This window comes from Coniosporium apollinis, assembly GCF_000281105.1.
Source record: "Coniosporium apollinis CBS 100218 chromosome Unknown supercont1.4, whole genome shotgun sequence".
NCBI lineage: Eukaryota > Fungi > Ascomycota > Dothideomycetes > Coniosporium > Coniosporium apollinis.
This window is the reverse complement of record NW_006913266.1, coordinates 341007-355231: the sequence shown is the minus strand read 5'-3', so window position 1 is coordinate 355231 and position 14225 is coordinate 341007. Positions and strand designations below refer to the sequence as shown.

Genomic DNA, 14225 nt, shown 5'->3' with positions numbered 1-14225 from the left:
AACTATAAAGCAAGATCTCCATCGGTTTGGACCCCACAAGGCTTCGGCATGGGAGATATAGGATGGAGAAGCATCTTGTTATCGGACGCATCCCCTAATGTTTCTATTGTGCCTGTCCCCAGACGATACCCTCAACGCCCAAGCTTTTCCGTAATCGCAAGCTGGCAGAACCCATGGTATAGCCACCTCCACCATATGACCACCTCTATCTATCCCCTAAATCGCGCCCCCTCCCCTGGTTCCCTTCACACACTCCCATTAACCCCATTACTGATCTTCGGCCCCACGACCGCCTTCTCAAGCGCCTGCAGCACATCCTTCCTCAAATCCTCTCCATCCTCAATCCCACAGCTCACCCTTACCAAATCATCGAACACGCCCGCCGCCTCGCGCTGTTCCCTCGGGATCCCCGCATGCGTCATGCTTCCTGGAACCTCAACCAGACTCTCGACGCCGCCCAAGCTCTCGGCGAGCGTGAAGATCTTCGTCGCCTGGCAGAACCGCTCTGCAGCGCCCTGGCCGCCCCGTATCCGGAAGGATAACATGCCCCCGCCCATGCCGTTGCGGTGCTGCTTCAGCGTGACAGCGTGCTGTGGATGCGACGACAGGCCGGGGTAGTTCACAGCGACGACGTGCGCGGAGGCCTTGAGCGCTGATGCGATGACCGCGGCGTTCGCGCTCGCCTCCCGCGCGCGCAGATGCAGCGTCTTGAGCCCCCTATGCGCGAGCCAGCAGTCGAACGCACTCGGCACAGCTCCAATCGCGTTCTGGAGAAACGAGAGGCGGTCGTACAGCGCGGGGCTGTTGAATGCGGCAGCCCCCATCAGCACGTCCGAGTGCCCGTTGATGTACTTGGTCACAGAGTGCACGACGATGTCCGCTCCATGATCGAGCGGGTTCTGCACGTACGGCGAGAGGAACGTGTTGTCGACAACCACCATTATGCCATGCTGGTGCGCGACGGAGGCGACGGCGCGGATGTCGACGAGGCTGAGCGTCGGGTTGCTGGGGGTTTCGATCCAGATGAGCTTTGTTTCGTCGGGCCGGATCAGCTCGCTGATTTCAATCTCGATGGAGGGGGAGAAGGTGACGTGGACGCCGTGCGCGGCGGCGACTTTTGTGAAGTACCGGTGTGTGCCGCCGTAGACATCGGATATGGAGACAACGTGGGAGCCCGCGGCGAGGGATTGAAGGATCGTGGCTGTCGTTGCGGAGCCGGAGGAGAAGGCGAGGGCATAGCGGGCGTGTTCTAGGGCTGCGATGGCGGTCTCGAAGTTGTCTCTGCAAGGACAGGTTAGCTATAAAGTACCACACGAGTCGCCCGTTGGATGATTACCTATTGGGATTCGAGCTTCGTGTGTATTCGTAGAGCCCGACAGGCTTCCCGACGGAGCTTTGCGCAAAGGTGGTTGACAAGGAGATCTTCGCGGCGGTTAGCTAAGGTATTGTCTCGGATTTGAGGCTCTTTGCGGGTTTGCGCAACGTACAGGTTCTATGACAGCTCCTGTGACTGGATCGTGGGGCGAGCCCGCATGCACGGCGAGAGTTCCGAATCGATGCACTGGAGACGCCGCCCGCGGAGGGGTCTCAATGGAATGTTCGCCGAGAGCCATGTTCTTTTAGATGTCTAAGAATCGTGCGTACAGCGCAGTAGGCGGTTTAGTGCGGAATATTCGATCTGGTGTGTTCAATAGTGAGGGCGCGCAGTGGACAACGTTGGCTCGACGCAACGGTAGGTGATTCTGACGCAACTTAGGGTTGGAACGGAGTCTTTATCTTTCGAGCGGCGTAAACTCGAAAGCACTTTAATTCTGTAGCCCTCGTATTCTATATTTGACATGCACACTTAGTCAATGGCTTTGCGGCCAACATGGAGCATCCAATATGTCAGCATTCTTGGTCGGCACTGGCCGGCTATTGACGCATTACCGTAAACGGCAGTTGCGATAAATCGCGTCATCCGCTCGGACTAAGCAGCAGGCAAGGGAGCTGCAACTACGGGCAGCTATCCAGGTGTCTTTGAGCTAACTTCAGAATTAGTTGTGCAACGCTTTCGAGGCGACTGCTGAGAACAGATTTGAGCTTGGGTAGGAGACTTCATCTATATGAAGAATGCAAATGGTTAGCAGGTCCATCGCTCAATGAGACCGTTGCCGATTTACACCAGTGAACTAACGCAGACAGGGCTCTCCTTGATGTCACAGTTTACTAGTGATTACCGCTAAAGCCGTATTCATGTTAAACGAGTGCGTTGTCCAAGTCTATCCATTAGGTGAATTCCATACTCTTGATCTTGCATTGCGTCCGCAAAGCAGGAACCGCACGCCACCATGCAAACTAGCGGCACCGCGGGCAGCGAGAGTCGCACGAGACGAAACTCCCCCATAGCAAAGTAAGGTACCTATCAGAAGACAAGAAGCCTCCAGCCCTTGAGAGGAGATGAGCATGTCTTCTCGCGTACTAGCATATGAATGATACGAAACCCCCACGGCGACATGGTAAGGCAAGTCGAGGACTACAGCATGGGGACACTGATCATTCGGCAGGGTCTCGTGTGACCTCTGGACGCTGTGGACCGATGGACGAGCTTGAAGTCGGGGGGGAAGAACGGGTGTGACGGGTTCGCAGCACCACCGTCCAGCCGTCCAGCCATCCAATGAGTGTAAGGATCGTACTCCTGTCCGGATAAGGCAATCTCCAGAGTTTCCGTAGGACGTCGCGTCGGCCCGTCGTTTCGCATGACGGGGTTGGGGCGGTAGAGGTGTTTGCAAGCTTTGAAAACTGTTTGGGGGTCTCTTTCTTGCAGTGCTGGCGGATTTTCCAGTCGTGTTGCATGGCGGAGACAGGCTCCGTTGAGTTTTTGAGGTCAGCTCCAGTGGGAAACCAAGAGCTCGCACCTACGTCGAGAATGTTGGGGCGAAGAGCGGTGGAGTGGAACCGCTGTGAGAATTCATTTGTGGAGCGCGGAGAGGTCCTCATGCTACCGATGGGTTCTGAGAGCGTATGGTCGCGACGGACTTGAGCTCCTACCCAGATCTCTCAAGATACACCACGGCTCGGTAGTTCTTGTTCTCACAGTCAGTGTGATAGCCCAGGCGCAGTGTCAGATTAGTGATATTACTCGCGCATATATCGTGCGCTACATGCGTGAGCTCGACAAGATCTAACAATGAACGTTCCCATCCCTCCCCATCTCCGAGCGCTGCCAGGACTTATCCACTTAGCTCAAAAATGTACATGTGGAAGACTAAGCCCTTCAGTAATCCTCCACTAATCCGCTACGTACCCAGAAGCGCGTGCTCAAGGCTGATATTGGACAGGAATGCAAGAGATAGCCGCCTAACATTGCAATTATACAGGCCCGAAAAGAAGACCCTACTCGCCGCTCTCTCCGCATCTTACAAGCAATCTGTGACTTCCTCCACCTCTTGCACAACGCCAACGCTTTCTCCGTCTCTTGCGATGCCCCAAACGCCATCTTTGCCGTAGAAAGTCAGATGTGAGGTCTTGCTTTAGCTTGAACTGACTCTCATCTCCCGGCGGCGCGGCTAGTCGTCTGCGGCGCCGTTGCCGTTGGTGTGGCCGACGGCGTAGCCGAACGTCGTGGTGTCCATCTCCGAAGGATCCATCTCCGTGCTCAACAGGTTGTGGTTGGCGCCCTCCGGCTGGTTGTGGGCAGAGGAGGAGGCCGCATTTGACCCTGCGCCGCTGACGGCCCCGGCACTGGTGGCTGCTGCTCCACTGGCAGTGTGGCCACTGACTGGCCTGTTCTGATTTGCGATGAGGGTCTCGAGGCACCAATCAATATGAGAGTTCAGATATTCGTCTTTGCCAAGTTGCGGCGACAAACGAGATGGAGAGGGGAGGGGATGGGCAACTTACTTCGCGATACCGTGCCAGGTAGATTTTCAGCGCTTCGGCGTAGTTCTCGAATCCGAGTGAGGTCATCGCGAACAGAATGTCCTCGCCGTTGACCGTTTTGCGCTTTTCTTGTTGGCACTTCTCGGAGGCTGAAAATTCCGTCAGAAGTCTTAACAAGGGCACGAACAACTTCAACGACTGACCTTCGCTCGTGATGAACGAGATGAACTCGCTCACGCATTCCTGCATGCACTCTTTGGCTTCTTTGGCGATCTTGGCGTTCTCGGGCAAGGCCATCTTCATGATGCGCGCGACTGGAGCGAAGTTACGAATATTAGCATCGTTCGCGACATTGCCAGCTGCGCCTCTAGATCCGCTGCGTTGTGGTGGCGGGGAGGAAGACGACGGCTGGGATCCGGAGGACATAGTCGATCTGCACGCCGGCCGTTTCTGAGCCACCAGTGTTCGCGAATCACAGCAAATTTAGCGTCCAGTCGAGGTTGGAGCTGATTTGACGGTTGAGACGACGGAAGCGCGGCGATTTGCTGAGAGAAGCGACACCGGCGACAGCTTTTGTCGACATGCAGGAAGTAGGAAAGCGCGCAAATCAGAAACTCGGAAGGTGCACATAAAAGGACCAACCATTTGCTATAGGCAGCCATCGGTCCTGCTCCTTGACTTCGAATTCGTAGCCGAGTCCCTGCGCTTGTGTATCCTGAGTTTCTCTGTCCATACCACGCGTTTCCGATCCTCCAGGCGATTGCTCTCCTACTTCGTCTCCCCCCTTCTTCGGGGGAGTCGCCGACATGTTATCCGGCTGCTTGCAGCGGGCCCAAGCCACTGGCTCTGCCTGCGGTGAGCTGTCCTTGCCGCCAGTTATTCGCTGGCCGTCCACGTCAGACCGAGCAGAGCGGTCGACCCGGGATGCAACCAGTTCGTTGCGTGCTAAGCGTAGCCGATCCTGTGCAACGAGAGCCTGGGTGCAAGGCAAGCGGCGGATGTCGCTAGCCGTGCCTTATGCCAGGGAAGCTTCTGCTGCAGCACTAAGGTATGCTCGGTCGACGTGCAGCAGAGAGCGCTGGCCGCTGACAGCAGACTGGTCCCGCGCGACGTCGTGGCGTGTAAGGGGGCAGTGGGCCGGGGAAGTCGGTCTAGGGATAGGGCGGGTGCAGGCCTTGGGCGCTGCAGCTTTGCGTGAACTGTGACATGCTCAGTTACCCAATTGTGACCAGTCACTTCCACTTGCGTTGCCTGGGCAGTTGGGAGTCAATTGAAAAGTCAAGGCTGCCCCCATACCCTGAGCTCTCCGCCGGCGTCCTTGACGCGACGACACGTTACCGCTCCTCCTCGGCGCAACGCTGACATGTACAACGCAATGGCCGACGGGTGACGCGCAGCAATACCTGAGGCTGGGTCAGGCCGAAACGCATAAAAGTCGCGGGGTTCTGGGGCCGCGATGGGCTGGCGTGCTGGTCGAACAAGCTTGAGAAATGGTCGCGGCAGAAACGCAGTATGCGACAACGTCGGTCAGAGCTACCCCAACAGCAAGACAGAATTGGAGAGCTAAGGGCAGAGACTAGGCAGAAAGAGCCCCAAGCTATCTGAGCGAGGTGCCAGCCGCCCAGCCGCCAGCACGGAAGGCCCGCAAGCCCCCGACCGTGGGAGCGATGTTGTCGATGCTCTTTGTCTGGGGAGTTCCCAGCGCTCAGCAATCTCTCGCGCGCCGGACGGCTCTCTATGACGACAGACGAGGCTTGAGGCTGGTGCACAAGCAATCGAGGACCTGCTGGCCAGTGGTTGGAAACGAGGATAATGCTAGAGCACTGCTCGCACTTTATGGCGCTGCCCCATCCAATCGCGAGCGGGGAAATTCGGGGCTGCGCCGCGAATCGCCCATCCTCCAATGTTGTGGATGCTCGGGAAAAGAAGCTCTTTATCGAGGCAGTTGCTTGGCCGTTGCTTGGCTATTGCATCGGAGAATTGGACCGTTGCCAGCCTGTCGCCGGCTCTCAAATGGAGAGCATCTCCCGGATCACCACTCAGTGATTGGCTTTGTCCCGCAGTCGTGGAGTCACATCGCCTCATTTGACGAATCCCGCGCCGCCGTTGTGCTTCGGAGAATTCAAGGCCGTAGTTTGTTCTGTCATTTGCTCATTGGTCTATATTTTGTTTATTCGAGCCGCTATCTAAACCTTTCTGCAACGTCCTCCGTACACTCAGACAGGAAGGACCTTGAATTTTCGGCATGTTCGGTCAAGTTGCGGTCAACATCGTGTGCAAAATTAAAATCATTGAGAGTTGGTATACGGGGGTCCTTGCCGCTGGTGCATGTCCTTACGTCGGCAGCTGCTCGAAGCAAGGTTGCGCGGCTGCGAAGACTCGCATTAGAAAACCTTGACGGCAGATTTTACTCGAGACAACCGCGTAATCAAGGGCAGCGACAACCCAACATCCTTTCCGAGATGCGGTCCTGCCCTTGACAGCGCGACTGCCGAGAAAAACGGCTGTGGGGTCGGTTCTTGAAGCTTGAAACAGGCATCGTCAGATGCAGCCTCGTCGCAGCCTCGCCCATCGTGAAGTGACGTTGGAGCAGCCAGTCACATCAAGACCCGGCGCAGTTGTACCTGACCGTCGGGCTCCATTCTGGTATCCTATGAGCATTGTGCCCACGTCTTTGGGAGATGCATGATGCTGAGCGAGCTGTTAGGCTGTAGATCGGGCGTGGAAAGTTTGCGCGCCAGCGCATCCTGCATAAAGCCAATATGCGCCACTTCTTCAGCCCTGCCACACACCGTTACCCCGGAATTGACGATACTTCACCGCTGCGTAGCTGTCTCGGAAGATGCTGTCCAGGTAGCTGAGGAGTGTACTAATTTTCTTTTCGTGTGTGACTAGGTCAAGAGCTACGTAGCTACCGCTGCGCGCATACCCAAGATAGAGCTCAAGGAAGCCCTCCCAAAGCCCTACCATGCACATAGAGTATTTACAGCGCATGTCCAATGCGCAACAACCGAGGTGTGCACCGAAGCGCACTACTCGCTCTCGAAGGGCACACATGCCGCTAAACATGCAGGATAGGAAGCGTTCGCATGGAGCGCCTGATCCTGCAATGCAAAAGAGCTGGAACCGAGCTATTGTCGTACTAACCGCCAAGCACCCGCTGTCAAAGGCTGATATCACGACCGTGACGCCTATGCTCAACTGCGGTACGGCGAGTGCCTCATGTGCCACGAGCTCAAGCGACTTCTTCGCTGCTCGAAGCAAGTTCTCATCTTGGGTTTCGTCTCCTTTGGTTGCCGAATGGGTTCCCTGCTTATCGTGCTCCTTGGAAAAGGTGTGTGCAGTTCTAGGCATCTACTGCAAACCGGAGCGTAGTGTTGAACCCAACCCGTCGATCTCTCACTGCTGGACGACTTGGATATTGTTCTTCTTCTGCATTTTGATCAATGTAAGCCACTGAGCATGCAAAATTGCCAGTCCTGAATCGACAAACTCGGTGTAGACATGCCGACTTCGCGCGTGACGTACCTTCCACTTCTCCATCTCATCCTGCTTCGACTTGTACTGCTTCAACAGATCGTCCAGGACCTTCTTCAAGCCGTCGGAATTCATCCGAAGCGCCGGCACTACATCCTTCACCGTTCTTTCCACCAAGACGCCGTTGATTAGGCGGAAGCACTTCCGTTCCCCGGGCAGCGGTTCGAGTGTCTCTAGTACGAGCCTAAGGCAGTGTCTTTAGTCTTCGACCTCGAGTAAATTGTGGCGAGTCTACGTGGAAGCGGTGTGGGGAAGAAGATGGTGTTCTCGCGGAGTAATGACTCGTGACAGAAGGAGCGGTGTGTTGCCGGAAAACGGTTGTGGAAGGGGTTGTAGGAGCTCCGTACTTGTGCTCTTCGGCTTCTTGCTCGACGTCGCCGATCTTCTGTGCGATCTGTTGGAGGTTGTTCTTGTAGTTCGAGTACTGCGTCTGAAGCTCTGGTTTGCGGGTTAGCCAAAATGCTTTGCGCATGGCGATTTGTAGAGAGCGTACCCTGCTGCTTCCTCGCGGACATTTGCTGTTGTGACATGGTGGTCGCACAGCTTGCTCGCTGTCCAAGTTTCGTGATATTGTGATAGATGCACCCGTTATTCGGTTGACGTGAGGATGTACGTGTGACGGAGCTTGTGATCGCCGGTGCGGATGGACCCGTGAGGCTGAATTCGTTCGAGCTCCACCTCACCTCGACATCCACATCCGGCGGACGACGACAGCCAGTGATCCGTCAGCGCTGAATCGCACACGACATAGCCACTATCGGCCCAAGATGCATCCACATCTGCACACCAAAGACAATGGAGGTGCGTTCATCGCCGTGATCCCCAACCCCCCAATTACTCCTCCAAGCCCGCGCCACCCTACGCCGCAATGAGATACTAACCCATCTCAGCCTGCGAAGAAGTCATGAAAGCCCTCGACGACTGCCACGCTCGCGGTTTCCTCTGGCGCTCGATAGGCGGATGCAACGGCGAGAAAACGCAGGTGAACAAATGCCTGCGCGCACAACGGCTCAAGAGGACGGAGACCAACCGAGAGAAAGCCAAGATCGAGCGCGCGAAGATAAAGAAGCTTTTTGCGGATATCGATGCGAACTCGTGAAGGCCCAGGAAGGCCTGTGGACAGATCAAGATTCTGGTCAGGCTGTGGCGAAGACACTATAGGCAGCTTGTGGCGGCAACTGTACGATGATGGGAAGACGCATTGAAGGAGCCTTGAACGATTTCGGAGTTGGGCGATCATGGCATGTAGTATGTCAGGAGTTGAGGTTCGTGGCTGTATACTACAAGAGAGTGCGATATACCGTGCTCACCAGGGTTGGATGATAGTCCAGCTTCACTTAGCGGCATAGCACCAACTGGCGTCGAATGGTTCGGTCATCCGCTATACTCCACTCTGCACTCTGCGTTTCATCTTCTCTGCACGCATCCTGTTACCGCCGGCAAGACAGCGAAGACAACTCTGAGCACCCTTCGACCAGCCGTTAGTTGCTCTTTTCTATGTTCGCGAATGCATAATGCGTTGTGACATTCAAGGGTTCTCCGTTTATTCACGCCTCAATGGCCTCTCTCAGGCTTGTCATCCCGGTCGATCATGCTTCCGCTATCAAAGTTTCTTGCTTGGCGGGTTTGCCAGCATCCCACTGAGTATGTCTTAGACAGGCTTGCGTTCTTTGATCCCTGGATATCTATATGGCTCCACCCATGTGGAAAATTTTCCTGACGGCGAAGCTGTAAAGTCAATATGGAGCTGTCGAAGAGTATCACACCTTGACTTGCTGTTCACCTTATGCGGGCTCTGCGAGTTTTCCGCAGGGATGCTTTTGCCGTACTGCCTGTCGACTGAATTTTGGGCGCGACGCGCAAGTACTTGGTCTGTTGGGAATCTCCGACTTCGGAAGCCAGTCTTGGTCGCGCACGAACGATGAAAGCGGATTCGTAAACCGGTAGCAGCTCCGAAACCCATCAGGCCAGTGGCGGTGACTGTCCAAGTCTTGTTCTTGGTTCTGGGTTGGTAATTTCCTGCTTTTTCGTTGCATGGTATTTCGACGCGGATGTTAGAAGACTACCAGGTTTGTCCAAGATGTTTTTTTAGATGGTATCCTCAACATATACCGCTAGAAGTTTACAGGTTTCAAACCTAGCGTAGTGCGTGGAAGGCCGATGGTGCTGATTATCTTCACAGACCTCCAGATACAGAATTGGCGATTAGCGTAGAATGCCGCTACACTTCCACAATCACTAGATACTAATCACAACAGTGGCGACTACGGCAACAACGATTGCTATGGGCGTGAGGGCACTGATTGACGCCAGCGTAATAGCGGAGGCCGACGAAGACAACAGCGTAAGCTCGTGCCGACAAAGACAGACGCAACGGCACGATATATTACCTGCACAGGTACGCTGGCGGTCGCCCAGATAGTGATGCGGGCTAGGGGGAACGAGCACTTTCCGTCAAGGTTCACGACAATAATAGCGGCGCCTAAGAGTCAAAGCGGGTCAGAGCCATGGCGGTCGCCAGAATCACAGCGTTGATTGTAGAAAGAAGCGCGAATGAGCTCCAAGCTATTGTAGAACGTTGCCACCTTCGCAGTCGTTCCACGAACACCTTCCATTCCCCGAATACGGTAGCATTTTTGCTTGCTTTGCGTGGGACGTCGGGGTTCCACGATTTGTATCCTCGACTCGAAGAATGATGGTATAAGAGAACCGCGCGATTCACTTTGGACTCGTAGCACAACACTACAGCCATGAGAAATCGTGGGCATACAAAATTCCGGGTAGAGTTCGGCTTCTCTACACGGCCTGCCGACATACAACTTTCGATGTCGCATTTTAATAAACAAGTGTACAGATGGTGGATGTGCTGTTTTGGGAATCCTCTTCGAAGACCTGTGTTCTTTTTGTCCATTGTTTGCAGCACACTGTCAGCACCAACTTCCCAACGCTTTTCCAGTGAAATGGCGACAACCATCTCATAGCGGGCTGAGCAATTTGCCACCTCAAGAATTTGCTGGTCCATTCTCACTTTGTCAATGTTACCGTGATTGAGAGAGTCCGCGATTCCCAGGTTCTCTTGGACAAATCCTTGGCTCTGAATGTGGTCGAACGATGGCACTTCCGACCTTAATTATATCTTTTCTGTAAAACCTTTGCTTGCCCATCACCACCGATATTTCCAACTCATAACTCGTCGCTACTTCATCAGGAACAACTCTCGAGGCCTCAATCTCAACAATGAAGTCATCCAATCTCCTCCTATGTTCGATCTTTACCGCCGTGCTCGCACAAGTCAGAGCTCAGACTGTGGCCTCACAAAATCGAAACACAATGACTCAAATCTCATTATCTTCGCCGCCGAGCACCTTGCCGCCGCCTACAACCACAAACGCCGCTCCATCAAGACCAACGATTTCACGGAATCCCCTCGACAAGAAGCTCAATCGCACAATCATTCTCGCCGCCCAAACCTTCCCGGCTGTCCCAAGTCTCCTTCCAGAAATGAGCTTCGGCCGCCTCGGATACCATGAGGGCTACGTAGCTGGCTGGTGGACCGGCAAGCAAGGCGGAGCCTACAAGACCAACGAAACCGACGCTATGCCGTATTGTCGTGGAAGCTGCCGGAACGACCAGCGCGATGCATACAACGACGGGTATCGGAGTGGATACGACGTTGCCTGGCTTGCAGCGACACAGGGCGAGCCGCTTGGGTTTGGCTATGTCCCGCCTACGAAGCCTGATGTCAGTCTTGCTGCAGAGCAAATGGAGGATCTGGCCATAGTGGCGGCGGCGCTGCTTGCTGTTGTTACTGTGATATGGCAGCAGCTGTGAGGATTGTGTCTCTTATGTGGTCCTTGACATGCTCGGAATATTAAGGGAATTGCTGGATAGTAGTCGCATCCAAGACTGCTCTAGAGGGAGCAACACGGAATGTACCTCGAAGCTCCAACGTATTGCTCGTCTCCCGCATTGATTTTCGAAGCTCTTCAACCATCACTACGTTAATCTTTGTATTTACACGGTTAACTTGCCCTTAACTGTCCTCCAAACTCCCCATCCAGTTCCGCGAAGTACCCTTAAATAATAAAAGCATCAAAAACTCACAGCCCGAAGGCTAGTCCCAAGGAAACTCGCCAAAGCGGCAAAAACAGCAAAAACTCATTTCTGAGAAAATCCCCATCATGCTGGGGAATTTTTTTTCCAGGCCTAGATGTTGACTTTGCTGGCCCATAAGTTAGTTCCACAAGTGAGAATTGATATAACCACTGGGCTAAATGACTTATGTAGCATTGATATTTGAAAAATTGGAGATTGGGTATGTCGAAGGACTGCGCCGTTCACAGTCCGGTAGGCCACTTTGATGAAGGGCTTGAAGACGCTTTCTGCACTGATGGTCTAAAGGTCATGTGGGATTCACTTGGAATGAGAGGGCTGAGAGACACGAAGGCACGTGCGATCTGTCAGTTGTCGTCCTCGTCGCTACGATCTACAGTGAACGGCATGCACGAACAGAGTTTACGAGAGTGGCTGGTGTGGTGGACCGGCAAAGGGCGACTAAAGAGATGGAAGAAAGAGCCTTAAAAGGTGTAGGACAGATGACGAGCCAGCGAGAGTTAATCTTGCTCAGGTTACCTAGCTACACTGCAGCTATAACACCCCCCTTCATCGTTCCGTAGAGGTAGCTCTTGGATCACTTCAGCCAGACCAGCGCAAGTCTCCGCCCACCTCATCCCAGAAAGCCGTTACTGCCAAGATACTTGATAGCACTAAGTGCCAGCTCCGCCTCCTCCTTCCGCTCCTGCTCCACCAACCTGTCAAAGAGCTTCATGCCGCCTCTCTCCTTTTTTCCGCTCTTCTCGTCTCCTTGATCATGCCTGAACCCGCATCTCGCGCCCAGATTGCAGCGGCCGTGCTTCGCAAAGTACCTGCACACCTTCGTACCCTGCTGCGGTTTGCGGGTGCCATCGCGCGGGGGTGGCGGGACTTTGGTTGGGCCTGTGCGCCGCGAGGATGTCTCAGTAGGCGGAGCATCGCTGTCGGAGGCGTCGGAGGAGGCGTCGGAGGACGAGCTCGAGATGGACATGGAGTCTTCGGAATCATTGTCGGAGCTCGTGGAAGCGGCGTAGGAGAGACCGAGGTCGGGTTTCGGTTGTTCGATGTCGTACTTGAGAGTTAACGTGTCTTCCAGAGTTGCTAGGACCGTGGTGGGAAGGGCATTCAGCATCGGGTTCTCGTTTGGAAGCTGGACGTCTGTGATAACGCTGTCGGTCTCTGGGTTGGGAACAATTGTCGCGGGATCAGCCGATACAGGCTCGAGAACGATATCTGGTTGAGGTTCGAGTTTGACCGCTGTTTTGTCGTTTACAACGGGGGGCTCAGCTGCCGTAATAGCTTGCATCGGATCACGTGCTGGAGAGTCTGGCTTAGCGGTCGATGATCCTGCCGCCAATGCTGCCGCCTTCCTCTCGCTCTTCTCGAGCTTCCGTCGCAGCTTTTCGGCCTTAGCAAGATACTTCTCTCGTTTCCGTTCTTGCTCATCGTCTTGACCTCCACCATCTTTCTCCTTCTTAACCTTCTTCTGAGATTCAATCTCTTCATCGTGTCTCTTCTTTCGACGCTCGGCCTCTTCCTGCCGCGCCGCGCGTGCCTCAGCAAGTCGGCGCTCTTTCTCTTTCTCCTTCTCTTCGATGCGAGCTTTCGTTGGGAAGCGGTTCTTGCGCTCTTGGATCCATGCCGCAAGATCGGTGGGTGTGTTGAGGGTGGAGGTCAGTCCATTGTGGGTGAATTGAAGCCTGATGTCAAACATGTCAGCATCCATTGACCGAAACCAGGGCAAGCCACTCACGCTCCGCCAGCACTGGCGAAGGCAGCCTCCTCGTCTATCTCATCCTCGCTGTCTTCGTGCTCTTCGCCCTTTGGGGTGAGGCCGAGTTGGTTGTGCTTTCTTCGCTTCTTCTTCTTGGGTTTGTCAGTTGAGTCGGCAGAAGGTTGCGCTGCTTGCGGGGTAGAAAGCGCGAAGCCGAAATTGGGAACTTGGGGCGCGACTTTGGCTTTCGCCTTGTCTGGCTTGCCATTGTGATGATGACGCTGATTGTGAAAAGAGGAATTGTGGCTCTGATGCGTACTGTGCGTGCCTCTCGTTGGAGGCTCGCGCTTCCGCTTGTTGTTGCCAGGGAAGGGGTTGGGAGAATCATGTTTCGTTGAATACGGACGTGGAGGGTCCGGAGGGTGACTGTTGTCAAACCCCATTCTGATGGGAGGACCCATGACTAGAGGTGTGCTCTGTGGCTGCGACCCTACAGACGGCCAGCTTTGGGCTGTAGTGGAATATGAATGGTATGACTGAGAGTGCGGTGATGCGCCGTACTGAGCCTGAGAGGCTGTATTGGAGGCCGAGTACCATGAAGCCTGGTATTGAGCGGCGGTAGCTGCAGGCATGTTGTACTGAGCCTGGGTGTATGCTTGCTGTTGCTGCATTTGAGGGTATTGTGGGAGAGGGTATCCGCGTGGATACTGCTGGTTTTGTGGGATTCCTGTCATTGGCGTCTGCGCATTCAAGCGTGCACCTCCATCAGAATACCCACTGCCGCCTCGGCCTGAGGAGCCAGAACCAGGTTGACTGAATCCCCGGCCTCGGTGGTTGTCGCCTCGCCCTCTGCCTCTACCACCTCCGCCTCTGCCGCCTCGACCCCCGCGAAAGCTTCGGTCGTTACTCTGGCCATACGCTGGGGGACCTGTGCCATATTGCGGAGAGGCTGCCCGGGGAGGCGGCGGAGGCGGTGGAGGGAATGAGAAACCCGAACTCATTGCTACTCTTTAATCTGGAA

The 14225-nt window shown here is 54.7% G+C and overlaps 6 protein-coding genes across 6 annotated transcripts; 2 read left to right on the top strand and 4 right to left on the bottom strand.

Annotated features, from left to right (window-relative positions):
• Window positions 1-245: 245 nt before the first annotated feature.
• Window positions 246-1613, bottom strand: W97_01181 (cystathionine gamma-lyase; the record flags this gene model as incomplete). The annotated part of the gene is made up of 3 exons (XM_007779090.1): window positions 246-1281; window positions 1337-1422; window positions 1488-1613. 3 exons carry the CDS (start codon window positions 1611-1613, stop codon window positions 246-248), a joined length of 1248 nt encoding a protein of 415 aa, XP_007777280.1.
• Window positions 1614-3548: 1935 nt separating this feature from the next.
• W97_01180 (uncharacterized protein) lies at window positions 3549-4287 on the bottom strand (the record flags this gene model as incomplete). Its single annotated transcript, XM_007779089.1, has 3 exons — window positions 3549-3788; window positions 3883-4010; window positions 4065-4287. 3 exons carry the CDS (start codon window positions 4285-4287, stop codon window positions 3549-3551), a joined length of 591 nt encoding a protein of 196 aa, XP_007777279.1.
• A 2973-nt stretch (window positions 4288-7260) lies between these two features.
• On the bottom strand, window positions 7261-7870 carry W97_01179 (prefoldin subunit 2; the record flags this gene model as incomplete). Its single annotated transcript, XM_007779088.1, has 3 exons — window positions 7261-7293; window positions 7390-7582; window positions 7746-7870. 3 exons carry the CDS (start codon window positions 7868-7870, stop codon window positions 7261-7263), a joined length of 351 nt encoding a protein of 116 aa, XP_007777278.1.
• Window positions 7871-8165: 295 nt separating this feature from the next.
• Window positions 8166-8497, top strand: W97_01178 (uncharacterized protein; the record flags this gene model as incomplete). Its single annotated transcript, XM_007779087.1, has 2 exons — window positions 8166-8199; window positions 8289-8497. The coding sequence occupies 2 exons, from the start codon at window positions 8166-8168 to the stop codon at window positions 8495-8497; spliced, it is 243 nt and encodes an 80-aa protein (XP_007777277.1).
• A 2231-nt stretch (window positions 8498-10728) lies between these two features.
• Window positions 10729-11229, top strand: W97_01177 (uncharacterized protein; the record flags this gene model as incomplete). Its single annotated transcript, XM_007779086.1, has 1 exon — window positions 10729-11229. The coding sequence occupies one exon, from the start codon at window positions 10729-10731 to the stop codon at window positions 11227-11229; it is 501 nt and encodes a 166-aa protein (XP_007777276.1).
• An 895-nt stretch (window positions 11230-12124) lies between these two features.
• On the bottom strand, window positions 12125-13647 carry W97_01176 (uncharacterized protein; the record flags this gene model as incomplete). The annotated part of the gene is made up of 2 exons (XM_007779085.1): window positions 12125-13190; window positions 13244-13647. The coding sequence occupies 2 exons, from the start codon at window positions 13645-13647 to the stop codon at window positions 12125-12127; spliced, it is 1470 nt and encodes a 489-aa protein (XP_007777275.1).
• Window positions 13648-14225: the final 578 nt, after the last annotated feature.